At 50.3% G+C, this 25,949-nt stretch overlaps 6 protein-coding genes across 6 annotated transcripts; 5 read left to right on the top strand and 1 right to left on the bottom strand.

Moving 5' to 3' along the window:
• Positions 1 to 289: 289 nt before the first annotated feature.
• Positions 290 to 2,524, top strand: FPRO_00635 (uncharacterized protein; the record flags this gene model as incomplete). The annotated part of the gene is made up of 3 exons (XM_031224225.1): positions 290 to 1,076; positions 1,129 to 1,525; positions 1,582 to 2,524. The coding sequence occupies 3 exons, from the start codon at positions 290 to 292 to the stop codon at positions 2,522 to 2,524; spliced, it is 2,127 nt and encodes a 708-aa protein (XP_031075835.1).
• Positions 2,525 to 3,324: 800 nt separating this feature from the next.
• FPRO_00636 (uncharacterized protein) lies at positions 3,325 to 4,890 on the bottom strand (the record flags this gene model as incomplete). Its single annotated transcript, XM_031224214.1, has 1 exon — positions 3,325 to 4,890. One exon carries the CDS (start codon positions 4,888 to 4,890, stop codon positions 3,325 to 3,327), a length of 1,566 nt encoding a protein of 521 aa, XP_031075834.1.
• Positions 4,891 to 9,709: 4,819 nt separating this feature from the next.
• Positions 9,710 to 10,741, top strand: FPRO_00638 (related to SFT2-suppressor of sed5 ts mutants; the record flags this gene model as incomplete). Its single annotated transcript, XM_031224203.1, has 4 exons — positions 9,710 to 9,929; positions 10,076 to 10,196; positions 10,389 to 10,539; positions 10,589 to 10,741. The coding sequence occupies 4 exons, from the start codon at positions 9,710 to 9,712 to the stop codon at positions 10,739 to 10,741; spliced, it is 645 nt and encodes a 214-aa protein (XP_031075833.1).
• A 3,370-nt stretch (positions 10,742 to 14,111) lies between these two features.
• Positions 14,112 to 16,530, top strand: FPRO_00639 (uncharacterized protein; the record flags this gene model as incomplete). The annotated part of the gene is made up of 2 exons (XM_031224192.1): positions 14,112 to 15,416; positions 15,514 to 16,530. The coding sequence occupies 2 exons, from the start codon at positions 14,112 to 14,114 to the stop codon at positions 16,528 to 16,530; spliced, it is 2,322 nt and encodes a 773-aa protein (XP_031075832.1).
• Positions 16,531 to 19,719: 3,189 nt separating this feature from the next.
• Positions 19,720 to 21,380, top strand: FPRO_00640 (uncharacterized protein; the record flags this gene model as incomplete). Its single annotated transcript, XM_031224181.1, has 2 exons — positions 19,720 to 20,879; positions 20,936 to 21,380. The coding sequence occupies 2 exons, from the start codon at positions 19,720 to 19,722 to the stop codon at positions 21,378 to 21,380; spliced, it is 1,605 nt and encodes a 534-aa protein (XP_031075831.1).
• Positions 21,381 to 23,588: 2,208 nt separating this feature from the next.
• Positions 23,589 to 25,730, top strand: FPRO_00641 (uncharacterized protein; the record flags this gene model as incomplete). Its single annotated transcript, XM_031224170.1, has 1 exon — positions 23,589 to 25,730. One exon carries the CDS (start codon positions 23,589 to 23,591, stop codon positions 25,728 to 25,730), a length of 2,142 nt encoding a protein of 713 aa, XP_031075830.1.
• Positions 25,731 to 25,949: the final 219 nt, after the last annotated feature.

The following is a 25,949-nucleotide window of genomic DNA, read 5'->3' as shown; positions in this document are numbered from 1 at the left end:
CCACCTCGTACCTCGCCTGCTCGTCCCCTGATGCCCGTGCGTGACCCTCCCCTCTATACCTAGGTAGCACCTAGGTTTGCGAAAGTGTGGCGCTCACGAGGCTCATCTCTCCCAAACACCTGAGGCGTAGTTAGTTCACCGGACAAACTCCATCGCGACAAACCACATCTGAAATAAGTGCCTGCACTACTCGTTCAAGACTTACATCAGGTCAACACCGTTACCACTTCATGTGACAACTATTAGCTACTTTACCTGAGCTCGGTCTTATCATGTGAAACCCGTCATCATGGCTGTGCCGAGTGTTACTAGCGACAATTTCCTCGCCGTTGCTCTTGTAGTCAATCGCTCTCGCGACGGCCCAGCATTTGTGTTCCACTACCCGGCAAACATTGAACCTCATTCCAAGTCAAGTTCTTCTACAGGTGCCGAGCTTGAGGATATTCTTCTTGAACGGCTGTCGCAGCAGAGCTTCTCGGATGTTGCTGACAATGTGCCTCTCCCTAAGCAGGGACGCAATGCAGACGAGCACTCTTTTACTGAATCTGGATCTCAGATTGTTCCATGGGAACGCGTTGCAGGCTTCCCTGCTCGAGATCTTGCGGGCATTCTAACTCCCGCCCGCCCCTATCACAAGAAACTTTTTCAACTATCATTAGATCCGCTATATTGTGTATCCTACCCTATCCATGTCCCCGAAAATGGCAGATGGAAGAAGCCGAAGAAGGCATCCCGCGCCGATAAGCGTTCTGCTTACAATGAAGAACAACCAGCGCCTCATGAGGTCGATCCACCGTCTGCAGGAAAGCCGCCTGAGCAACCTGCAGAGGAAAAGGACGGCAAGAAGGAAGACGGTAAGGACAAGGACGACGAGAAACGCAGTTCCATGACCATGTTTAACCTCGTCTTCATCCTTAACCCTAGCAGTAACGAAGTTAAGGATGTCGTTGAATCCATATACGACCACATTATAAAGAAGGTCAGCAAGGCCTTCAAATACAGCCAGCAACATAGCGAATTCGTGTGGAAAGAGTCAAAACGAATACTTGTCGCCAAAGATAAGGCGCGAGAGGAGCGTATGTTCTGCTCAAAACCTTATCAAATTACTTACAATTAAACATTGATCAGGGAAACGAATGAGTGTTCTTTGGAAAGAAATACTCCAGAGCTCATCACTGGCCGCTGCCATGCACGATATATATGAGGCAGTGTCTCAAAACAAGATCGCCGCTCTGCATCTCGATACTGCAGCTGGCTCTCTGACCCCTTCGGTTCAGATTCCTATTCCTTTCTACATCGATGACCTCCCTCAGGGCGAGGAGGGGACCCAACGCGGCCTTTGGCTCACCACCGCGAATACCTTCATCAGTCAAGATGCCCTCGAGGAGCCTGGCTTTCTTGATCGCAACTTTGCTTTACTACTCACTGATGATGAAAAGAAAATCATCGCCGAGCTCCAGGCTGATCCAGACCCAACTACAGCCTCAATGGTTGAATTTGTACGGCTGTCAAAGCCAACACAATCGTATGTGACTCACTTCCTCTGACCCCGGCCCTTCACGTAGCTCAACATGTCCACAGATTCTACCAAGTTGGTCAAAGCAACATCTTGACTCTAGGTCAAGTGCGAAAATATGCTCAGCATTTTATATTCTGGCGTCGTGCCATTGCTATCCCTCCTCTGCACGCCAAGGATCAATATATATTATCCCCCAATAGTGACCTATCCCGCCTTCCGCTCGATACCTTAGAATGGCAGAGAGCATTCCCTCTAGCCCCACCACTCCCAAACTTTCTCGCCGAGCTCTCTCAAGCACCTCGTCCATACAAGCAGTTTTCGCCTAGCAAAGCCCACCGCCCGACCTATCTTCTTATGCTTTCCTGGCTTATGCGCCGCGGTTGGGTGACCCAACTCTGTACATTTGCCTACGTCGTCGTCTGGCCTGAAATCATGTACGAGGTCGAGTACGAGATGGAAGCTGAAGAGTTACGTGCCGCCGCGGATGCAGATGCGAATAAAAGCAAAGAAAAGGAGGCCAAAGACGATGCCTCTACGTCTACCTCGGCCCCACGCACCTCCGAGTCTTCCGAAGGTCACTCCGGCACTGACGGCTCTCACGTCCCCACCGTTGCCGAGCAGGCCGCAGAGAAAGCCCGTCTCGAGCGGATTGCCTCCAAAGCCCAGCGCGACGCTGCTGAAAAGGCGACAACGCATGCTCGTAAGCCTGTTCCAGTCGCAACGGCACATCCCTCTGTAAACGACCACCCGCATCTCCAAGGCTTGACACCTCACATCATCCTCGATGCCAAGAAGGCCACCGGCAAGGAATCACGCTACCTGTCGGCTATCGCCCGCCGTTTCAACGACGAAAAACTAGCAAACAGTTGGCAGGTTATGTGCAAGTATTTTGATGGTCGGTGCGCCTTGGAACGCATCGCTTTACAAGAGGACATGAAGCGGAAGCTGGTATGGAATACACTGACAGCTATGAGCGAGTATTTGCTCTGTACCCGTCATTGGTGACCCAGCTGGCTAAAATTCCTGCGGCAAGCTACCTGGTTTTCGTGTCCAGATGTTGAGATGTGGTCATGGATAAAAGCATTTGTAATGATAAGTGTCTCGCTTGTGGTATCTAGGCAATAAAAAGCAACGAAACAGCTGCAAAACTGCAGCATGTACAATAAGTCAGAGCACTCCTCCAGCCCATTAAAGGATCTACTTCCATTCGCCTCGTTACCAAAATTTGGACCAAAAAGCACCGTGCGTATTAGGCTGCAAGGAGGAAAGGAGGAGTGGAGAGAAATGAAGATATCTAAACCAGATACATTCGAGATTTGACCTTGCATCCATTCATTGACTGCCCTAGACTTAATGCATAAAGTGACCCAAGGTATCGTAACATGAAGAAAAAAAAAAGAGAATCAACACCAACAACCAGCCTACCTTCGAAAGCAGAAAAATAAGAAGCAAACCCAGTAAGTGTCAACACCTTCAGCACAAGGGAGTATTTCGGACATGCCCCTGTTACCCCATGTAATGCGGCAAGTCACAAGCCTTCTGCACCCCAAAACGAAACGAAAAAAGACAACACCTAGAGAATGCCAAAACACCGAGAGATCACGCCCCTTGAACTGCCCTGCATAGTAATGCTTGGTCAAGGAGGATAGTGACATGCAATGATGAGGATGATGCCAGTACCACATTCCGGAAACGCCAAAACCTGAAGGAAGCAATAGAGGACACCCAGCGACTGTAGTTGTGGTCTGCGCTCGAGGAGACATGCTCCAAAAGACCGGATAAGGTGGACTAGATAAATGCTCACGTTACTGCGTAAGATCCATGTCATATTCATCCTCTTCTTTGAAGTTGACAGAAGCGTGGCCACTGTTATTGTCATCCGGGTCGTGCCAAAATTGGTTGGTGTCATTCAAGTCGAGGTTGTCATCCGGGCTGATGGCAACAGGATCGAGGCTGCCTCCTCCGCCTGACAAAGAGTCGCCCCGATAATCGGTATGGTGAGGCACTCGCAGACCAGATCCAGCTGTTCGCGAGTAGGAGAAAGTACCGTTCTCACTCTTTGTTATGGCGTCCATGAGCTCGGTCTGCATCCGACGCTCATCTTCTGTCATCTCGAAGGGGAAGTGCCCACCCAGTTCAGCGATAGTGTTCATCATCTCCTCCTGCTGTTGAAGTTTAAGGTGGAGCATCCACATGAGATCTCGCGTCCAACTGACGGCGCCGTTGAGGATATCGCCTTTATTGGGACCCTTGTCCTTGTCCTCGATAGGTAGGCCTGTCGTAATATTACCTGCGGTGTTTCCAGTGGCTCTTCGAGCTCCTGGTCCGGCGAGGCCAGACGTTGCTTGAGGGCTGGCGATTCCAGTTAACGATGGAGAGAGAGGTGTCCCGTTCTGGATAAGCTTTCGGATCTTCTCATCCTCCAGACGGTGAGTGGGGACGAGCCGACTGAGATCCTGGATCCTTTCGTTGATGTTATCTCGTCGACGACGTTCAACAAGGTTGTGAGACTCTCGGCGCCGTTTCCTCTTCATTTCCTGAGAGGAAACGGCGTTTGAAGCGACACCAAGCTTCGCGGGCATCGAAGTACCACCCTTCATCATAACCTCACTGATTTGATTCATGCCAGGCTGCATGGGAGAGGAGTACCCAGAGTTGTAAGATGCAGGTATGCTTCCAGCAGGGGTGTTGAGCCACTGCCCATTGGCTGACTTCATGGCTTGACCGCCGAAACCGGGAGACTCCTGCGATCCAATTGTCATTCCATGAAGTGTAGCGGTTTTGGGAGTCATGGGTGACATAGGGCTACGACTATTGGATGTCTTCCGCTGCATCTGCTGGGACATTCTGGCTCTCGCTTTAGCGTTGAGGAAATTTGGGTCGTTGCTATCGGCGTTCATGGCGCCGGCCAATGGAGATTCGTTGTAGGATAATGGGGAATGCAAGGAGGTTCCGAGTGAGTGGCCTTGCATTTGTCGGTACTGGGTGTTGAAACCAGTATTGAATGGACTTTGAATGGGATCTCCATCGGGGGTACTCGAGTACCCGTTCATATGTGACTGGTCGATTTGCAGACCCGAGTTACGATGAGGGAATGTATTCTGAGAGAAGCCACCCATACTCAGTCCTGAAAAGTCCTGGCCTTGACCCGAGATTCCGGACTGGGTAACAGGAGGTGCATTCAGACCATCCAAAAGCTCATCATCATCGAACATAGCGGAGCTATTCGTGAATCCGTTTGTACCGTTTCCAGAGTTCGAGTTGAAGTTGTTGAATGAAGGAGAATAACCACCTGACATAGCAAGATCGTTGGGGTCGATACTTGCACCGCTGTGGCCGTTGCCAAATTGGTTGAAGCCGTGTTGAGCCATTGTATCGTGGTTGAAGAGTCGGATGTTGTTGCCCTAGCAAGAGGGGTGATGTGGGCGGAATATTGTGGGCGTTCACCAGTTCGGCTAAGGCTGATGGTACGTTTGAGTTACGAAGATCAAGCTTGAACTGACCTGTTAAGGGCTCGAGTCAGCAAAGTCAGGACGGAGCTGAATGCAAAGCGGGGGAAATGTCAAGTCAAGAAGACCGGCTCGGCGATGGGAAGCGGGCATCCATATATGGGGTGCCCACCGCCGCGGAGGTTACAGCAAGGAGGGAAGTGGCGGGCGGATGGCCGGGGGTTGAGGTTTGGATTCCTTTGACTCACCAGACAGAGAGTGTTGTAGCTGGATTTGGAATTTGGGGAGTACAGAGTGCACGCTATCTGCAGCCCATAAATGAAGAGCGAGTCTCAGGTAAGTGATGATTCAAGCGCCGCAGCGAAGAGTATCCCGGATGGAGTTGAAGCCAGATAAGGTATTGTGGGAAAGATGAATGTCGTGAGTCGGAGGGTCGGAGGGAGACGATCGGGGTTGGAGGGTTGAAATGGTGGGCACTGAGTGTAGGACCTCCAGGCGTCGGTTCACTATGGTAAGGGCCAGGTACCTACAAGGGGTTAAAGCGCTGGGGGCGCTCCCTGGGGGCGCAGGTACTCCGAAAGCCAAAAGGGCAGAGAGTGGGCTTGGTCGCTTTGGCTGGAGTACTTTGTAGCACACGGGCGAAAAGGTCCAGTCTATCGTCTGGCACGTACCGTGCTAGCCCCAGTCCAGCGTTATTAGCAGTAGTAGTCTGGAGACGCTTTCCTGTGGGATGGTCGGCGCGGGGGACACGGCGGTCGGGGAAGCAGTTGAGGGGTTCTTTGTCTGAGTCTGAGTCGTAAATGAAGCTGCAGACTTGGAAGGGATAAGAATAAGCCTAGTTGGGCTAGGCGGTGAAGAGTGTTTATTCAGATTCAGGGTTTGAGTGGCTGTTCTTGGAATGGTGAGATAACCAGTCAGCAATGTAGTTCTGGAATACGGTTGTCTGAGTCGCAGCTAGAGGAAGAAGGATGATGGAGGTCTTGGTTTTGGGCGATGAGAGCGCGAAATGTAATGTGTGTGTGGCACCCGAATCAGAAGAAGGGGGCGGGGGCACGGCTTCGGTATGTCACTTGTACCTCGTAGCCGATCGGCGCACCTCAGTCGAAACGGGATATAGGGAGGGAAACAAGATATTCAGCAGGTAAATGAAAGAAACGGGCAAGACCGTGGGTACATAGTAATAGCTATGGAAACGGCAAATAAGAGGAACTTATCAAGTTGAAAAGCTGAGCAAACGTCTTGTATAACAAAGAGACAAAGATTGTCGGGGAGGGGGGCTACCTTAGTAGCTTGGTAGGTAGGATGTAGATATGATGCGTCGTCCTTCCACGAAAGTCCAAGCGGTTGGTAGGGGTTGGTCTGGGCAGAACAACGGGACCAGAGCATACGTACAGCATGCCAGGCAACCGGACTGAAAAGAAGAATGAATTATTCTACTCACCAAGTATAGTTGAGGCACACAAATGCGCAGAAGGCATGGGAGTAGCCGTGTTATTGAGCTTGCACAGTCGATTTATATGGATGCGATGCGGTACGATAGCCGAGGCGGATAATGCGGCTTGGAGTAGGCGATACAATAATATCTTGAGAGGTAATGCTATGGTAAGTCGAGTCGAGCGGACGAAGCAGGATAAAGTACCCGAATTGTATTCGATGTGTTGCTGGTGTTGCTTGAGCTGTGGTTGAGGAGGTTGTCCAAATCGGGAAATGGAAAGATGTGGATGTGAGTAGCAGCGGGGCGTCGAGATGCAGGGTTCAGGTCCGTAATGTACGGTGATGTGATAGATGTTAAAACCCGCCCTCGGGATGATGTGAGGCCGTGCTGAAGCTCAAGTTTGAGGACAAGGAGCAAGACTCGCAGCCGCAACTCTCGCGATTGAAGTACTGAAGGTTTAAAAAAAGGCTTTGCTGCTTGTCTTGGGATGCGCTCCAATTTATTCAAACGCACAGACAAGGTTAGCGAGGCTTCGAGATATGTGAAGTGTGAGATGCTAAAGTTGGCGGATGGCGCAAACACGGCGGCAGGATCGGATACCGTGCATAAAAGACCAGCTTGGGCCGAGATGAGCGTTCTCGATTGACGGTGACGTTCAAGAGCAAGCGGTCTGACGTCTTGTTGTATTTATGGCGCCTCCAATATAGGCCGGAGGGTCCTAGAGCTGAAGGACAGGTGATGGCTTAGAAGAGAGGGTGGCGTAAGTGTAAGTACAAAATGACAATAAAGTCGGTCAAGGGTCCAGTGCAAGACGACTCTTAGTCGTGGCTGATGATCCAAAGGGGGGGGGGGGGGGGGGTAGGTAACTCTGTAGTTGGTCGGTGTAAGTGAGTTAATAGTCGATAAAGATCCGATACGAACAAGCCCAAGCACCAATGTAAGGGTCTCCCGTCTCTCGTGGTGGTAACTTTCACGAACGTGGTAGGTATGGATGCCGATCAAATAGACTCAACGGATCGCTGCGTTTCGAATGATCAAGTGGATTTCTCTTCTTGTTCTGTTCTTAGCCTTGCTCTTGACATGGACTCTCGCTCGTCCTTCTCTTCGTCCCCTATGGCTGGCTGTGCTTACTCCTTCAAAGTCCGTCTCCGTACGATCAAGTCCCAGATTTTGTTGATAACTGGAAAGGCCAGTTTAAAGAGTAAGGTCCCTTCTAACACGGCTGCAAGATGAGATCAACAATCCTTGACCGGAGGCTAAGGCACCATGGTCCCCTAATTTATACTCACAGGAATAGGTTAAAAAATACTAGCCATAGCCGTCAAGTCAGATGTACAACTCTTATCGTCTCTCGCCCACCTGACATGATGTATTTCGGACCAAACCTGGAGGCCGTGGTCACTGGTCCCCATGTAGTTGTATAGAAGCTGGAATTGGACTTGGCTATAGATCCAGAAAGTTGGCGGTAATGGTGGCCACTATTTTCTGCTATGTCCGGTCTCTATCTGAGAGTTGATACAATATAGAAAAGACAGGGGAGGGTGTGGATGCGACTGTGTGTGTGGGCGCCAGGCTGAACGTGACTCGGGATTTAAGACACCAAGCCCAACCTACTGTCTGGGACTTTAAGGACTCATCGGGAATTGCTACATGCAATCGACTCCCCTCCCTCGAACCTCTTCTTCTGTGCTCGGTCATGCGCCGGATACTTTCCCATCCTTCTTCGCTCTCCCTGGCCACGCGCCCCAGCTTGAAGCCCACCATCATTGTCGCAGAATATCTCGAAGCGGCTGGTTGTTGAGAGAATCAGTGAGCGGAGTGTTTCGGGGAGACTTGACTCTTGTCGGCCTGGTGACATTCGTATACCGAGATGAGAGTCCATAGGTTTCTAGCAGTATTTTCCACTCACGTTCAATGCTGTTACATGTACGGCAGAAACTTGGTGCGGGCTCATTTGTTATGGAGGGTATGGTATCAGTCAGGCTCCTCTTACAAAATCTCGTCTTATTAGTTTCCCTACGGATCGTGTCCGGCCCTCTACGGTCCGCTCCTCAAGTGGTAAGTGGTAGCAGTAAACCTGGAGCGCTCCGTCCACCCGCTCCTCTCCCGCCTGGACCCTTTCCCCGTACGTAGATTTGTTTCAACTTCTGAGGCCATGCACTGAAAGAGAACTTGGCTGTGTTTGTGAAGCAGTGGATGTGTGATATGCGGTTGGCTCTTTTTAGCATGGGCAAAAACTATGATCAGCCTCAAGATATCTGAAACCTCCAGGTGCGTCTCAAGCTCTGTCCTGCAAGGACCCAAGCTCAGCTCAGCTCCGGCAGAGCCAGACAGAAGCTCTGAGCTCTGACTCTGAAGCCTTCCCATCCCTGGCCATATGCTTCTGTGTCATGCATGATCCCTCCCGTCCCCGCCAAAAGTGTCCGCTTGAGGCTTCCATCAATCAAAGGCGGCCCGTGCAAGGAAGATGGGGGAGCCACAGGTGGCACCAGACCCCCCAAGCTCGTTTCCACTCTCACACAGCCAATCATATAATCTCCTCCGCTGCCTAACCTCAGCAAATACTTCTGAGAGGACGGCATTACAGGAATCGATGGGATCCAATCCAAGGAAAGAATCACACGCCCAACCCCAACCCATCAACTTCCCACCTTAGTGCCGCCCTCCACTATCAACGACCAACTTCACTCCTCCCCAAACGCCCCGATAGACCACAGTCCCATTCTCTTCTTTGGCGCGCAACATACTCCGGCCGATTTTTGTTACGCATCTACCTTTGCTCTTATCGCTACCACCTTCGCCATTTTCGAGCGGTACGCGCGGTCGCCTGCAACCCCCCTTGGCCCCAACACTCCAGCCTCAGCCCCAGAGGACTCGTAGTCCTTCGTGCCTATCGAGGGTACTGTCACCTTGCGTAAAGCAACATCGTCAACGACAGGTCTTAGCTCTATAGAAGACAGATCGCGGTAGGCAGCCAGCTTTGTCCGCCTTGTTAACCAAGGCTCTGCCTCTATATCATGGGTACTCGTCGACTGACCACATCAACCCCCGATGCCAGATTTTCCAAGGAAGTGGATATTGCTGTTCCAAGTTATATTATTAGTTTTATACGAGACCGCCTTTGTTGCCATCTTCCGTTAACTCCGTCCCACCCTCCATCACACGTACGAGCTCGACCTCCAGCCCGAATCTGGATCTTGTCCTGAACCTGAACCTGCGCCGCAAGATCGACCTAGCCGTTCCGTCCCTGTCCCGCGATCGCTGAACCTGTCCCTTACGTTTCCGCCCCTCTGGTCCCCTGTTGCTATGGCCTCTTCCTCTTTCAGAGACTCTATAAACTCCCTCGGCTGGAGTCGCCGTGATGAACCAGTAAATACTTCTCAGCAGAGCGGGTTACTCTCCTCACTTCAGAGTTTGAATCCCTTCCAAGGAGGCAGCGGTTATGTCCGTCTACCTACCACCGAGAGCTCCGGTGCACCTCTCCCTGCGCCCACTCGACGTGAAGAAGAGGAAGGCTGGTTTGTTCGTGAGTCAGCCCTGGATGTTCTTTACCTATCGTCGCCCAGCACCCCTGCAGCGGGACATGTGCATTGCATCTGAGCCATGCCTTGAACTATGCATGTGATGCGGATGACATGCCTCGTGGTTAAAAGACACTAACCCAACTGGCAGTTAGCCGATGGGATCGCTTGTTGATCTTTGGTGCTTGTAACCTCGCTGCTGTGGCATGTTTCGTCATCTGCTTCACTCTATTTCCCGTACTCTCTCTGAGACCACGCAAGTTTGTCATATTGTAAGTCGGAAATCCATGCACAGCCCTTTCAGTCTGCCCTCTTCATCCTATATCACTTGTCAATCAATGTCACGCGGGCTCACTACCGTGAGACCGCCTTGATTGTGACTAGTTTTCCCCATGATATGATGTCGTAGATTCGACATGGTGAATTTCAAAATCCCATTTGGAAACTAATGTGGGGCTATGCAGATGGTCGGTTGGATCACTAATGTTCCTGGCCTCCTTCGCTGCGGTAATGGGCCCCATGAACTACGTTTATCACCTTCTTTCGACTCCTCGACTGCCGTTTACTGCGGCTTATTTCGGCTCTATCACGCTAACCCTAGTGTTTGCCTTAAAGGTGAGGTCCAGCTTGCGATGGGCTGAATATTTTACTAACATACCGAAAGCTTCACAGCACAATTCTTACCTTATTCTCCGCTCTCGTTCAGCTTGCCTGTCTGCTCTGGTATTTGATTAGTTATTTCCCTATGGGATCTACTGGACTGCGCTTTGCCACATCGTTTGGTGCAAGGCAAGCAACAGCATGGATGACTGGCTAGAAAATACCGTTGACTACATGCAATACGGGACTCTTGTACTCAATACGTTTCACGATCTTCCCAGGCTCCAAGTTTTCAAGTCCTCCTGTACAACAACTGTCTGTCTTGTGTAATATTAGCAGCAAATTGACCATAACGCCATGGATTCAGGCAACAGTGGGATGGTTTTACGAGAAGAGCTGTCGATTTAGGATAAAAGCAATTACATATGTATAAATTGTCATTATACATACTTGTAATCAAGTCCGAGTCTTGTTACGGTATACATTCAGTCAAAGTACTACGGTCATCATTTGGCGTAGTAGGCCCCTTCGTGTCCTCACACGGTCTTAATCTCTATTTTCCCATGTAATCAAGTCCCAGACTACCAACCTGAGCATTTCACACCCATAAGGTAAGGCAGTTTCCATGTGGTGATTGATGATTAGGTAATCGTTGCCCAAAAGGGCAAGTTATCAGGTGCCGTATCCAATGAGCAAACCCATATACATGTGTGGCATTAGTTTGTAATGAAATCTGGGAAGTTTTTGCAGCCACTTGGATGTTTGAAGGAAACCTCAGAGTTGGAAAAGTACTAGGTACTTAGGTACGTAAGTACCTAATCATAGGTAGCTGAATGGTTGTTTAGAATATAACTGTGTTGGATCTCAAGAAAAGTTCTTCTTAATCAACAGGAAATCAACCTTAATCAGGTAATCAGCTTTCTAAATGCAATGACGTATGCTTTAATAAGCTTTTACGTTTAAAAGTAAAATTATAACGGGGGGGAAATTCACCAGACTACCTTAGTAGGCTAGCTAGGTAAAGTGTGTATAAGTTGAAAAGACAATCGACGCACGAACTACCTATTTACAATTCGTATCTCTCGGATTAGTATTGAACTGCCTACTGATTTTTCGAAACTGTTGAGATTCATGACCACTAGATGCCTTGCTGCCCTTTGTCTAGACATCTGCATATGTGGTCTTTCGAGACGTATGCAGATTCTCATATAGTTACTCTGCAAGTTCACAACCTGCTGATTTGCTTCTTGGCGTGCTCGTGGATCGAACGTGACCTGATGTGTAGCCAGAAGTTGCGTAATTTCTAGCCCGTTACCGTAGACTCAGCGTCTTGATTTACAACTTTGTATATTTTTATCTAAAACAAAGTCTGGCTTCTTCTTACACGAGCCCCGGGGGATTCAATAAATGTCATACACTCGACCCGATCAACTGTCCTTTGTAAAGAAACCCCCCCCCCCCCCCAAACGACTCCTACTAGCTCCGAGAGTGTATGTATGTAATAACTGACCTCCAGATTACCCACGCAGATCAGGCTTTCCCGGACAAAGAGACGTGCAGAGACATGGATATGTCTGGTGTGCTTGTGGTAATTGCAAAGTTCTACTCATGAAACCATAGCACGGCCAGCTCACTGTGTACGCAGCTGGTACAAGATAACAAAAACACGCTCGACAGAGCAAACATCGTAAAGCGAAAGGTAAATGATCTCATGGGTACAGTAAAACAAAGGTACTTCAGAAAAGCCGATTTATATTCGCGCAACTCCACCTATCATGGTCATCCGGCTCCGGCTGAAGAGGTAGCATCTATCATGCCCTTGTTTGCAGGCCTCTTCGGGGTCTCGGGTGCTATAACGTCCATCCATGGATGACGGCGGCTTCTGGCAGTGAGGTGCACCCAGAGTGGAGCGCAAACGAGAAAAAGAAGCCTTGCCCTGCATCCCACTGAAAGATGAACCCGAGGCAGCAGCTTGGTATCCAATGGTGTTCAGTGCCGTCGGCTGCAGGGCTCTCATCAATAAGGCTCGAGTCAGCGATACAGTGGCCCTCAAGGTATTGTTACTCGGTGGATGGGCAGAACTCCATCGCTGACTTGGGGTAGGTACTTAAACAATGCATTCACTGATTATAGTTAGGCACATCAGTGATGTAAGTCCTACTATGCGTCTCCATCAGTCAATGACAAACATGCGAGTCATGGAAGAAGAATACGATTGGATGTTACAGCGCCGTATTCGATGTTTGACAATCAAACTGTTATTAGTGTAGAGGACATGCAGTATCGTAGAAATAAATGAGCCAAAATCAAACAAGAGAGGAAAAATGACAACGAACATAAGTGTCGCTCTATAGGTTCATGGGCGTCTCGCATGGGAAGAAAAAATAATTTAAATCCCTAGAGCGGAAAAGAATGTCCCTCCATCCTTCCAACCCGACCCGTTCCCAAGTCTAGGTATCTCCCAAGGTCCAAGGATTCCCGCTCGGCGCAGCGGTACCTTCTAAATCACTTAGTCGCGGTATATTTCTGTGGTACCGCTCGCCTGCGGATCAGAGAGAGGGGAAGAAGTGCAGGAAAAAAATTTATTATTCACACAACGCAAAAAATAACCTCCGGCCTTCTTTTTCTCATTCCCTGGTATCCGTGTGCCCTCTTTCTGTAAACCACAACTTCTCGCCTACTCAATTTACCTAGAAAAGAGTTGCCGTTGAAGATCAGTTTGTATTGGTTTACGAATACTACGTCTCTTTACCTCATCCTTCCCCCCCTCCTCCCTCGTCCTTCGTCCCCTACCTATCCTCTAGAATCATTTCTACACCCATCAATCATAACCAAAACCACCCCGCCGCCTGGCCTTCTGCGTTTTCTCTCGATACCCTCGCGACGAAGCAACGTAACAAGCGAATACACCGGCCTCGGATCTGATTTGTTTCTGGTATCTGACTCTAGGCTACGAGTTCATTCAATCGACACGTCGTTCTTGTCCGACACGCTCTTGTTTCCTATTTACGAGAGCAGGCAAAGCAGGACAGTAGCATAAACATTTTTGGGTTTACTGCCTCAAAATTACCTACTGTTCGCACCAATCTTACTTTTTCCCCCCTCTGTTGCCTCCCTTCGTCGAAACTTAGTCGCTAGGCTACCATTTTTCGATTCAATAAACGCCTCTGCGACATCGTAAAATCCTTCCCTCTTTCCATCAGAAACATCTGCCACAGCTTTCGCCCACAATCCAACCGATTGACTGGTCATCCTTTTTGGCCTGAAGACCTCGGCTCAACGGACAACTGACTCGGTTTTACACCCTCGTACTCGATACGCATCCCCAAATTTCGACTCGTTGTCCAAGAATCTCATATCCCTGCGCCCTCATTATTTAGAGGTCCACAGATAGTCACTGTATCGCACATAGGTGCTTTGCCTCTCTCCTTGCGTAGAAGGGGTTGAGAGACATCCTGGGGTTTTCGGTCCCTGAGCAATACGTTGATTTTTTCTTCTATTGCGACCAAGGTGATTTTGGCACCTTCAGCTCGGAACTTTCCTACCAGTTTAAGACGGCAAGCCTGTCCTACGAGGCTCAACCTGAAATGAGTCCATCCGCCATCGTTGAGTCCAACGAAATGGCCACTCAGTCGACATTTTCCTACGCACAAGCTGCAAAGGGTCAGGGCACTGCCCCTGCTTCGAATCCTACAGCTGTCGCCGATACTGCTGCTCCACCCCAGGACACGCAGGCATCCATTGCCGATGATGATGTTCCGGCTCCCGCAACCGACGTGAAGTCGATTGCTGCTACTGAGCACGCCGGCTCTGAAGCTCCTGAGACCACGGAGCATCGCGCTGCCTTCTCTGACAAGCAAGGCCTCGAGAGTATACCTGGATCCGAGAGCGATGCCCGCTCCGAGTCGACACAAAGCAGACGAACAGACTCGAGACGCGAAGATGATTCTGGAAGGCTAGAGCGCCCGTGGCGACGAAATGAGAAGACACCAGGTTCATCAAACACTACTGCCCGGTCTGTAGACGAGCAGGACTCCCGAAAGGCTAGGCGAAATAAGAAGGGCAAGACTTCTGAGAAGCAACCCAGTAATCAGACGACAGAAAAGGAGCAGGAGGCGGTCACTGAGGCCCCCAAGGTCGAGCTCTCAGAAGCACCTATCCCCAGCGTCAACATCTGGCATAAGCGAAAGGAGGCCCAGCAGGCCAAGTCTGTCAAACCTGCTCCCACACCTGCGGAAGCTACAGTGAATGGCACTTCATCTCGGGATGAGAAGAAGACTGAGGAATCTGCTACAACACCATATACAAATGGCATCAAGACTCAGCAAAAGCCGGCCGGCACTGCGCGGCCGGAACGCAATGGCCCCCGGGGGTCACGGATACATGAGAAGGATGGTAAGAATGAGGCTCCCCCATCCGTCGAGGATTCTACAGCATGGCCAACTCCTGAAACTGCAATCACGGCTATTAAGGAGGATAGCAAGAAGAAGAGCGCAGACAAGACACCCGAGAAATCAGACCGCTCTGATAAGGACAGTCAAGAAGATGGCAGCGCGTCAAAGCCCCGACAGAAATGGGTGGCTATGGACTATGTCCCCACAGTCAGCTTCGAAACCCAGCTTCCTCAAATGCGTAGCTCTAAGCCACGGGGTGGCGCTCGTAGTAATCGAGATGCCGCTCCTCGAAGCATGGCCAACGGTGTAGCGGATAAAACCGCTTCTACCGCGCCCGCCAACAAGACCAACGACACCAAGCCTAAAGACAACACCAACAATGCCGCATCACAAATGGCAGCCGTCAAACGCGGAGCAGTGGATGGTGTTAACGGTCAGAAGAAGGCCCCTGCCAGCACTGGCTCCGAGAAGGCCAAAGATACGACGGCCCAGTCTTCGGTGAGTAATACGATGATGCCCCTGTGGAGCACAGCTATCTTGAGATTGCGCAAGTGTTTCTATTGTATGAGACTTATACTGATTGCTTTTGGAATAGGAGATTTCCCAAAGTCGAGATAGGCATGATGGCCGCAGTGAGAGAGGTCGAGGCAATTACCGAGGACGAGGTGCTCATCACGGCCATTCACAGTCTCAGCATGCTATTTCTGCATCCGGATTCCATGGCCAAGGCGCCAACGCTGCCAGATCCCAGGGTTATAGCCCCCCATTGCGACAGGGTGGTCATGGTGGCATGTTTACGCCTCCTTCTCAGCGAGGCCGTGGTCGCAATGGCGCTAACAACTTCCACCGTGTATCAGTGCCGAACGGCGGATCTCGTATGCCTGTTGTGCAAGCTCAATATTCGCCCTACGATTACTCTATGGCAGCGCCCATGGGTGCAGTCCCTTTCCACTCCCTTCCATTTGACAACTTGCTCGTCCTCACGATCAAGACTCAAATTGAATATTATTTCTCCATCGAGAACCTCTGCAAAGACGAGTACCTTCGACAGCGCATGGATTCCCAGGGATTCGTCCCCCTCCACTTCATTAGCGCGTTCTCGCGCATCAAGCAGCTGACTGTGGACATGAACATCATTCGTGCTGCTTGTGAGGATTCGACTGAAGTCGACTACGTGGTTGGCGACGATGAGTGTGAGCGACTACGTCGGCGACACAATTGGGAGCATTTCGTTTATTCAATGGAAAATCGAGATGAGCTGGCCCGCAATGCTGGCCCTTCAAGCGTCACTTTCAAGAACAGACACTACCATTTCCCTGGTGGCCAATTTGACGACATCGCTGCTATGCCGTATGGCGCACATGCTTATCCTCATGGCCATGCTCTCCAACAATTCGCACCTCATGACGCAAACGGGGTTGTTCCAAATGGCAACACCCAGCTTTCTGCGGCTGTTCCCGACTTCTCACCTTCCGGGACAATTCCCCTTGTTGGCCCTCAGGGTGAAGTCCAAGTCACCAGCGTTGAAGCTTTGACCAATGGTCATGCTGAACAAACTGCGCCGCTTACCAACGGTGTGCATAGTGGGGAGGCTTACACGACGCAATCGTAGCCTCCCCGGTGATATGGAGTACCGGCTGTGGCAGAGATCTCTATCATTATCATGCTTGCAAAGTGGCGTATATGGGAGAGTTGTTTCTTCTTTTTTTTTTTTTTTTCCTTCCCCGGTCTGGGTCGATACGAATGACGCGTCCCGGATTTATAAGTGTTTATGATTTTCATGCTGTGGCCCGGAGCTAGCTTCATATTCACCATGCCAAAACGTGTTACGATTGCGATCTCGTTTGTCCATAGGCCTTGAGTGAAGCAGGCTGTATGCATGACCCAAGGGTTCATATATAGCACTCCACTGTTCTGGGCCAGACAGCAAACGGGTGGTTGGCGAGTGCTTGATAGTAGCTTGCGTTGTACGTTATATTGCTATAAGTGCACCACGGGGCGACAAGAGGTCTATGCCTAAGGTCTTCTCCTTCAGAACTGGTTGGAGGAAGAGAACGACGTACATGAGTCACAGAGATATGACACCCTGGTGCACGAGGCTATAATGAAAAGCCGATAACCATTGGAGAGGAAAACTCGGAATGAAGGTTGGCTTAACAGCCTGATGTATTGGTTTCTGTTGGGGCGTATTCCAAGGATGGTTTTGTGAAATGCGAAGGCACACTACAGGTTGGAAAGGAGTGCGCCAGAACCTCAGCAGTACGTGCGAGGGGGTGCGACTGGTGCTGGGTAGTTGTAGTGATAGGTCACGGAGGTGAGCGGCAAGTGTTGCTGGATGATTGCTATACCCGCCACACTGGATGCTCACGGGGGTGGTCGATTACGACGGCATATTTAAAAGGGTTATCATCGTCATACCGGATGAAAGAAAAGGCATGGATGGAAAAGCATATGGGCGTACGGTGACATTTAGCTGAACTGCAGCATCTTTTTTTTTCTCGACTGCATATGAAAGGGGTTCAAGGATGGTTTCAATTTGGACTTGGTTCTGATTTTACTCATGGATTCTGATGTTAGAGGGGACTCTCCAAGCTTTGCTAAAAATATGGAGTTTTTTATTCCAGTTTCAAAAGTTGTACCATAGTTTCATTATAAAAGAAAGAAAAAATCATGTCGAGAAACAACAGGCTTCTGCTAGTCTTGAAATCTACTGTGTGCTGTTGTATTGCTGCTGCCCATCATAAGTGGAAGTTTATCACGATTTCTGCCAATTGCTAATGCATAGTAGGTCATAGGGGAGCTTCCATGAGAATACTATATCCTGTAGGAAGCGCAATGGCTTATTGCAATGTGTGCGAGTTCTGATTGCATGAACATGGATGTTTTCTCTGCCCTTGTCCTTTCATTCATTCAATTATAAGGATCATATTGGCTGTCATGACAAGACAGTTCATCATGTTGGCGGGGTTGAGGGGTTATCTATCAACTTTAGGGTAGCTAAATTGCACGGCTCACACCTCGCTGGGCGGCACTTTTGTCATGAGGATGATTCTACAAGGTGGAGAAGAGCCTTGTTACTAGGGATGGAGAGTCCCTGTCGTTGCCCACACGGAGATTCTGGTCCGGCGAGTCATTGTGCGCTGATCTCCTTTCTGTATATCCTAAAGCACTACACGGAAGATATCGAGATGAAGCAAAATTGCCATTCGTTGTCGGCAAGGTGAGGCCATCGTGAAGTTCGGGGAAGATGTCACAAACGGACATTTTTAAGGATGAGCCGCATTTATGGAACCCCGGCCCCGGTGACCGAGATTGGGGTGAGTCAGTGCCAAGTCGTGCTGAGGGAGACGGAATATATCGTGACTACCTACCTAGAGGAGGGAATGAAGCTATCGTCCGGACACACAGGCCTATGGATCAACCGGGCATCAACAACACGGCAGCGGTGCCTTGCAGAAATGCCAAACCCGGCGGGGAGCATGGGTCCCCAGAAAACACCTAAAGTGGAAATGGCTGAACAAGACCTGCAGATTGCCTCCATAGCAGCATTACATCCATTACATCAAGGAAGCGTCGCAAAATTTAAAACATGACAGCTTCATGAGCAGCGAATGGGACAGCAATAGCAAGTTTAGTAGGTACCTATAGCTTGTTGCGCGATGAGTTTATGGGGATACAGCACCTCGAAAGCGGAAATTGTCTAAGTTGGTAAGTGAGTGCCTTGCTTTGGACACTGAGGTAAGGCAAAGACATTGGATTAAATGTCAAGCAACAAATAAGACGTCGATAGAGACTTTGCCATGCGCGGAATGAAATCTCCGACCACAGCTGATCAGAGAAGAGAGGGGAAAATGGATACAAATTGCCATCCAACGCATTGACAGTGAGAAACCTACTATGTACCAATAAATGATGAGACAGACTCTTCCCCCTTGTTTGTTCGTGGGAAGTGATGGCTGAAGAACTTTCATCCTGTAGCCACCAAAATACGTCCTCGTCCCCATGCAGAGACAGAGAGAATCTTCCAATTTCAGCTCTAAATCTCGATACAAGCCGCCTGATTCGTCATTGACCCCGAATGCTGTGACATGTTCCACGTGGGGCCGGCCCAGGATATTGACTTAGGTACACAAGGGATCTACATATGTACAAGGTTGAATTTCAATGCTTTCTCGGACCGCTATGCCATGTTGGAAATGTTCGGCCTCCCCACGTTACCATAGCCAGGGAAATCATCTTTGGACTGCTGCATGGTCATGACATGGCCATTATGAGTGGTTCATAAACTTTCCGCGTCCCCTCAACTGCAAAACTCGTCGAGTTACAGTCATTTCAGGAGCCTGATATATACTGCTTGTGGGTCTGGGGAAACCAAAAGGCTGAGGGGGGCGACACTCAGCTCTGATATAATTACCGGTCCGGGGGGGGGGGGGATAGAGATGGGAAAACCAGCCGCGACCTGGAGTCTGAAATTCAGATTCGGAGCTGACCTCCGGTCGATCTGGGGAAGAAGGCTCGGTGCTTGTGGTCGGTATACCTTCACTTGGAGAACTTGACGTCAACTTAACTCAACCAAGGGCACCGTGGTGGAGATTCTTCTCCTTGAGGGTGAAAATTGTATGTTGGAAAACAAAACATTTCATCATGATGCTTGAAGAAGGCGTAGGGACCGAGAGCTTATAAATACGGCATGTGCCCAAGCTCTCCATGGTTACCTGGCCCAGACATATATCGCCTTGGCTACCTACATTCTCCAATCTCATCACTTTCCAACCATTCACGAGAACGTCAAAGCTACAGGATGACCGCTCAAGTGGGCAGAGCCCTTTCCTACATGACATTCAAGCCTCATACTGGCACCATAAGACATGAAGCTCCTTATCTCAATGAAGAAGGCTATGTCGACTTCTCGCCTGACGATCTCGAGAACCCGCGAGACTGGTCCCTCAAGAGAAGATGGGCCATTACCTGTGTCGCAGTATTTCTCGCAATGAACGGAAACTTTGCCTCAAGCATATTTTCTGGCAGCATCGACTCTGTCATGGAAGAGTTTGGGATATCAGAGGTTGCTGCGAGCTTGACAACTACAATGTTTTTGCTCGGCTTCTGCGCCGGGCCCTTTGTCTTTGCGCCACTTTCTGAGTTCTATGGTCGTCGGTGGATCTTTTACATCACTTTTCTTGCCTACATGGCCTTCAACTTTCTCTGCGCTTTCCCTACAAACTTTGGATCACTACTCGTGGGTCGATTCTTGGCTGGTGTCTTTATCTCTGCGCCGCTGAGCACCACCCCGGGCGTTTTGGTCGACCTCTGGGACCCTATTGAGCGAGGAAACGCCACGGGAATCTTCAGCTTGGCTTCCTGGGTTGGCCCATCACTCGGGCCGGTGGTGTCGGGTTTCGTTCAGCTTAAGAAGAACTGGCGATGGGGTATGTACTCCGTCTTATGGCTCGGAGCTTTGACGGTTCTTCTCATGTTCTTAATCCCCGAGACGCATGCGCCGACCATTCTGGCGAAAAAGGCAAAGCGTGCCCGGAAATCTGGAATTGCTGGCTATGAAAAGGTCGTAATGGAGGGGGAAGAAGATAAGCCTTCACTCGCCCACGTCTACAAGCTGGCCCTCACGCGACCTTGGGTCCTCATGTTTGACTTGATCTCTCTCCTCTGCTCTATCTACACTTGTATCGTATTCACTCTTCAGTTCATGCTCTTCAGCATCTACCCTATTGTATTCAGAGATATGAGGGGCTGGAACGCTGGCGTTTCGCAACTCCCTCTCCTTGGCCAGGTCGTTGGGGCTGTTTTGGGAGCCATAGTCATCTTCGTTGACAGTGAGCGGAGGCGAAGCAAGGATGCGGCTGGCAAGACGCTGCTGCCCGAGGATCGGCTTCTCATGGCTATGTTTGGAGGTGTTGCGTTCCCTATCACCATGTTCTGGCTCGCATGGTCGGCCAACTACAAGTGAGTCTTCAGCTTTCCATCTCTCTACACAAGTAAAAGTAACTAATACATAACAGCGCTGTTCCTTGGATCGTCCCGACTCTTGCGGGCACTTTCCTCTCTGCCGCTCTAATGCTCGTCTACGTTGCCATAATCAACTATCTGACCGACACATACGCCCAATACGCTGCCTCCGTCATAGCTGCCAACACAGTTGCTCGATCGGCTGGCAGTGCTGCCGCTCCTCTATTCACGGCCCAGATGTTCACTGCTCTTGGTGTAGGTGGTGGAGGTTCTCTCATCGGCGGAGTTGCGACTCTTCTGGCACTGATCCCATTTGTTTTCTTCTGGTACGGGGCTCGTATCCGGAGAAAGAGCAAATATGCGCTTGTCGAGCCTGGTCAAATGGAGAAGATGGACGAGGAAGCCGATCCTACTGACTATGGTGTTCAAGCTGAAGAGACTCAGCACACAGGTGATATGGATGAACCAGCACAGAGCAAGCGTCCCGAGGATGCGTGAAAATGACAAAATCTAGGGGATTTGGACCTGCGGAACTTGTATATTATCAATAATATGTAATGGAGTGACCAAAAGTGCTATATGTCTGGGTTTTCTTCCAGCCATCTGGAGTTTTGGGTCCATTACAACAGGATGTAATGGTTTGGTTCTGATCCATATAAGGTTATTTTAGACTCAACTTTGTTTATCGTCGAGGACATTACTACGGAATCTGTTATATGGTTTACTTAAGATCTAGCGCTTTCGCATCAGTTTCCTACCTAGTAGGTGTATTTTACTCTGGTCACTGAATCCGAATGTGATCCAGCATCTCAAAAATGACAGGAAAGAAGCTCGCCTGTTGACTTCCAATGTGAGCTGTCACTACGTCAGTAGTAACATAGGTGAACAGGCATATGAAACACAGGCAGGTTAATCTGATATTATGTACCAAATGGCGAGTCATCTGAAATGCAAAAGGCGTGGTGTTCAAGCGGCCCAGCCTACCAGGTCGAGTTTACAGGGCCCAACGCGGTTTTTATACAGTAACAAGGACGCCGTTCGTAACAGACAGGCCCTCAACAGTGGGCATGGCAACCAGCGAAATCTGGATCTGGTGATGAACTTTGATAAGCCACCATTGGCAGTTGATGTGTTGTGGCTGATGCAACAAGGACACAGCTAAGCTGGTCATGAACTCTCATCAGCAGGCATCCTAGTATCGTCTGTTGCGTCACATGTTGTGTCTCAAGTGTCATGTCAAGTCAAAAGTCAAAGTTAAACAGAGACAGAGACACGGGACGGGCTGAAAGAAAAGCGGCGATTGGTTGGCCTAAACTCCCGCCCGGCTTGTCTTACGCTCAGCCGTTGAGTTTAGTTCAGGTTTCACAAGGTGACAAGAGTTTCTAGAAAAGAACAACTCACCAGAGTGGCGAAATGGGTTCGAGGACAAGCACCGCATCGAATATGCAGGTTTCCGAGGTAGCACGAACCTAGGGTATCCCTTCGAGGAGCGACTTCTGAGCCTCACTTCACAAAGATTGAGACGATCTTTGCTGCTTGAAGTGAGATCTGGGGAAGGTATATCCTAGTTTTAGGAGCCAATTACCAAGGTCGGAGTGTTTGGCAGAGAGCCTCACTCTGAACAATGCCTACGTCGAATCGACAAGCTTGACCCACGGATGAAGACACGGGGCGCGCCCGTCGACCTGGTCAAAGATCAATATTGACTTCCCCAAAGGAGCGGAGCAGAGCCGGCTTTGATTTTATCTCCGGAGCTGTTCTTTCAATCGAATATACATTGTCTCGTCCTCGGTGTTGCCGGGCGCTGAGATGTTGCAAAGTGGAAATAATTGCATGATAACTGTGGCGCAAGGCGAACCGAAGAACGAAGCCAGGCTGTGCTGTGGACGCCCAGCCGGTGCCCAGCTGGGTATCAAGTGCCGCTGCCCCAGTGCCCAGCACGCCCAAGAGCCTCTAGTGGGCCTTACAAGGCCGCGACCCCTGTCGAATAGCGTCAGCGTTGTGTGCCCAAGTTGAGGTATACCCCTCCTCATTACGTCGTTTGTTTCGCCCCGCTTGTACGGTTGAAAGCTATGAGGAGAGTCTTAGTTGTTAAGCAGAACAGTCTTCTCATTATAGTAAAACTTAACATGAAGCCTAAGCTTCTGAACAGCCTAAGATTAGGTAGTCTAACCATAACTGTCTCTGATGAATCTCGTCAACGGTCTATCACAAGTCAGCAGGGAACGCATGGTTTCTGTTGCTGCCTTCCGTGTCCTAGGTTCCTAGGTACTGATTGATGCCCATCCCAACCCGTACAGTCCCATCCACCCAACCAACGTCAAACAGGTTCAGTGCTGCCCACTATTAACACTCTATGTATACTTGTCGACAAGACTCACGGTAACCCACTTCATTAATCTTAGGTAGGGTACCTACTAACCGCGCAACTACCTACCTACCTAGCACGTTACTCCCCTTGTTGCAGCATCAAAAGACCCTGTTTTTGCTTGGCTGGGTTGTGGCTAGGTTCCTCTTGCCGCTTTCCTTTCACTTATCCCTCCCGCCACATCCTCGTCCTTTTCCTCTTTACATCGACAGAACCCGTTAACTCGGTATTTTAACATCATCGCTTATCATCACTATAAAGCCACTTTCAACCACAAACACCGTCAACCAATACACCACTGCATAACGTAGTAGCGACATAAACCGCACAAAATCCTCATGTCAAACTACGACCCGTACGATCGGGATTACTCTCGCCGCTATGTGCGAGAGGAGCGTCGAGAAGACCCCCGCTATCTCGACCCTCGAGATTCCTTTAACTCAAAGACTCATCGGGAGATCGTTCCTCGCGGACGCGAGGACAGCGATCTATCGATAGAAGAGGTCAGACGGGAATTTCCCCCTCCTGGTACCCGTGATATTCGCAGGGCCCGATCCGCCGGCCCAAACTACTACGAGGAAGAATATGAGTATCGCCGAGGCTACGACCCTCGCGATCGCGACTATGACCGTCGTTCCCACCGAGGTCACTCCAGCCCTTACTACGAAGATGAGGAGCGCGACCGCGAGCGCAAGCACAAACCGAAGGGAATGTCCAAGAATGAGAAGATCATTGCTGCCGTCGCCGGTGCCGCCCTTTTGGCGGGTGGTAAGGAACTGTACGATCGCCGCGAAGCCAAGGAGGAGCGCACTGAAGTCCAACGCAATCCTCTGTCAACTGCAGCTCTTGCTGGAGTCGGTGCCTTGGCTGCCTACCAGGGTGCACAATTCTACAACAAGCAGCAGGCCAAGAAGGATCAAAAGGCCAACATGATTCTTCAACGCGGCCGCGACGGTTATTATAGTGATTACTACTCTGATGAGGACGAAAGTCCAAGGGAGAAGAAGGGACACAAGAACTTCCTCGAAAGCGCTATCGCAGCCACAGGTCTCGGTGCTGCTGTCAAGAGTCTCACTGGCGGCGGCGGAGACGATACCAGGAGTCGCCGGGGAGGTAGTCCCTCCAGCGAAAGATCTCGTTCTCACGCTGGTGGTGGCAGCGGCGCCAACAAGATTCAAAAGGCAGCTATGGCTTCCCTCCTTGCCGGTGCCACAGAGGCCTTTCGTGTTGCCAAGGAGCCTGGCGGCTGGAAGGGCGAAAAGACGAAGCGCATTCTCACCGCCGCTGCAGGTGCTGCTGCTGTCGACACCGCAACTGATGACAAGGGAGGAAAGTTGGGCTTGGCCGAGTCCGTGATTGGTGGCTTAGTCGGTAACCGCCTAATTCGTGGTTCGAGAAATGATATTGAGGAGGATCGCAAGACTGGCCGCAGCCGCTCTCGCTCGCGAGCCCGCTCCAAGTCTCAGGGTGGTGGCAGTGGAGGCGCAAGCGGTCTTGCCGCTCTTGCGACCGCTGGCCTGGGTGCCCTGGGTGCAAAGAAGGTTCTTGATCGATCTCGATCGCGATCCAGGAGCCGTAGGGGACGAAGTGCCTCGTACAGTCCATCCCCAGACAGGCGCCGTCAGCGAAGCCGCAGCCGTAGTGTTGTTGACAAAGCTCGCAACGGCTTGGCCAAACTAGGCCTTGGAGCTGGTGCTGGTGCTGGCGCTGCCGCCGCTGATGACTACCACCGGCGCGACCAAGATGACTTTAGCGACCGCGGTGGCAACCGTTCCCGCCGATACTCGGACGATATGTACGATGACCGCCGATATGGCAGCAATCGAGATTATTACGATGATGATAGATCATACAAGAGTAAGCCCCGAGAGAGAAGACGAGGAGGGCGTTCCGATTATTCCTCTTCGTCATCAGACCTAGGGGATTCTGATGAGGATGAGAAGCGGGCGAAGAAAATGAGAGGTAAGCAACTTATCACCACAGGTTTAGCAGCAGTGGCCACTATACACGCAGCGCACGAGGTGTATTCTAGCATGGAAAAGAGAAACGCACGGCATAAAGCAGTCAAGGAAGGACGGTTGAGTGAGATGGAAGCCAAAAAGCTCAAGACCAAAGCAATCATGCAAGACGCCGCATCAGTCGGTATTGCTGCTATGGGCATCAAGGGAGCCATTTCCGAGATGAAGGAAGCCAAAGAATTGACACACGAGTGCAAAACTTTCCAACAAGAGAAGGCTCGCCGTCATGAGAAGCGAGTGCAAAGGCGCTTGCGACAACAGTCAATGGGTGACGGTAGAAGAAGAGCAGACAGTTGGGCTCCTTCGTCTCGACGGGATGGGTACGACTCGGATATCGAGTATGAATACTTTGACCCTCAAGACTACGGAGGCAAACCTTACAGAGGCAACACCTTCCCAGCAGAGCCGTATGGTGCAAACACTTACAGGAGGAACCCCAACGGTCTGCCATCTCCTTTCTAAGAGCCCCACGGGGTGTTGGGCGGCATCCACGCTTACTCACCTATCCCCCCAAACATCTTAAATCATGACTTATGACGAGACGACTTATTTGGCTCATGAGAAACTTGAGCCAATCAAACAGGGTTTTTCGTTTGGACACATGGCAATGAAGAACCCCAAGAAAGGAATGGAAAGACTGGAAAGAGAAGGAAACGGTGTGAATATGGCTTGTTGCGCTGC

This window comes from Fusarium proliferatum (genome assembly GCF_900067095.1).
Source record: "Fusarium proliferatum ET1 genome assembly, contig: FPRO_scaffold001, whole genome shotgun sequence".
Taxonomy (NCBI): Eukaryota; Fungi; Ascomycota; class Sordariomycetes; order Hypocreales; family Nectriaceae; genus Fusarium; species Fusarium proliferatum.
Note: the sequence above shows the minus strand (reverse complement) of the source record. Positions and strands in the feature narration are given on the sequence as shown.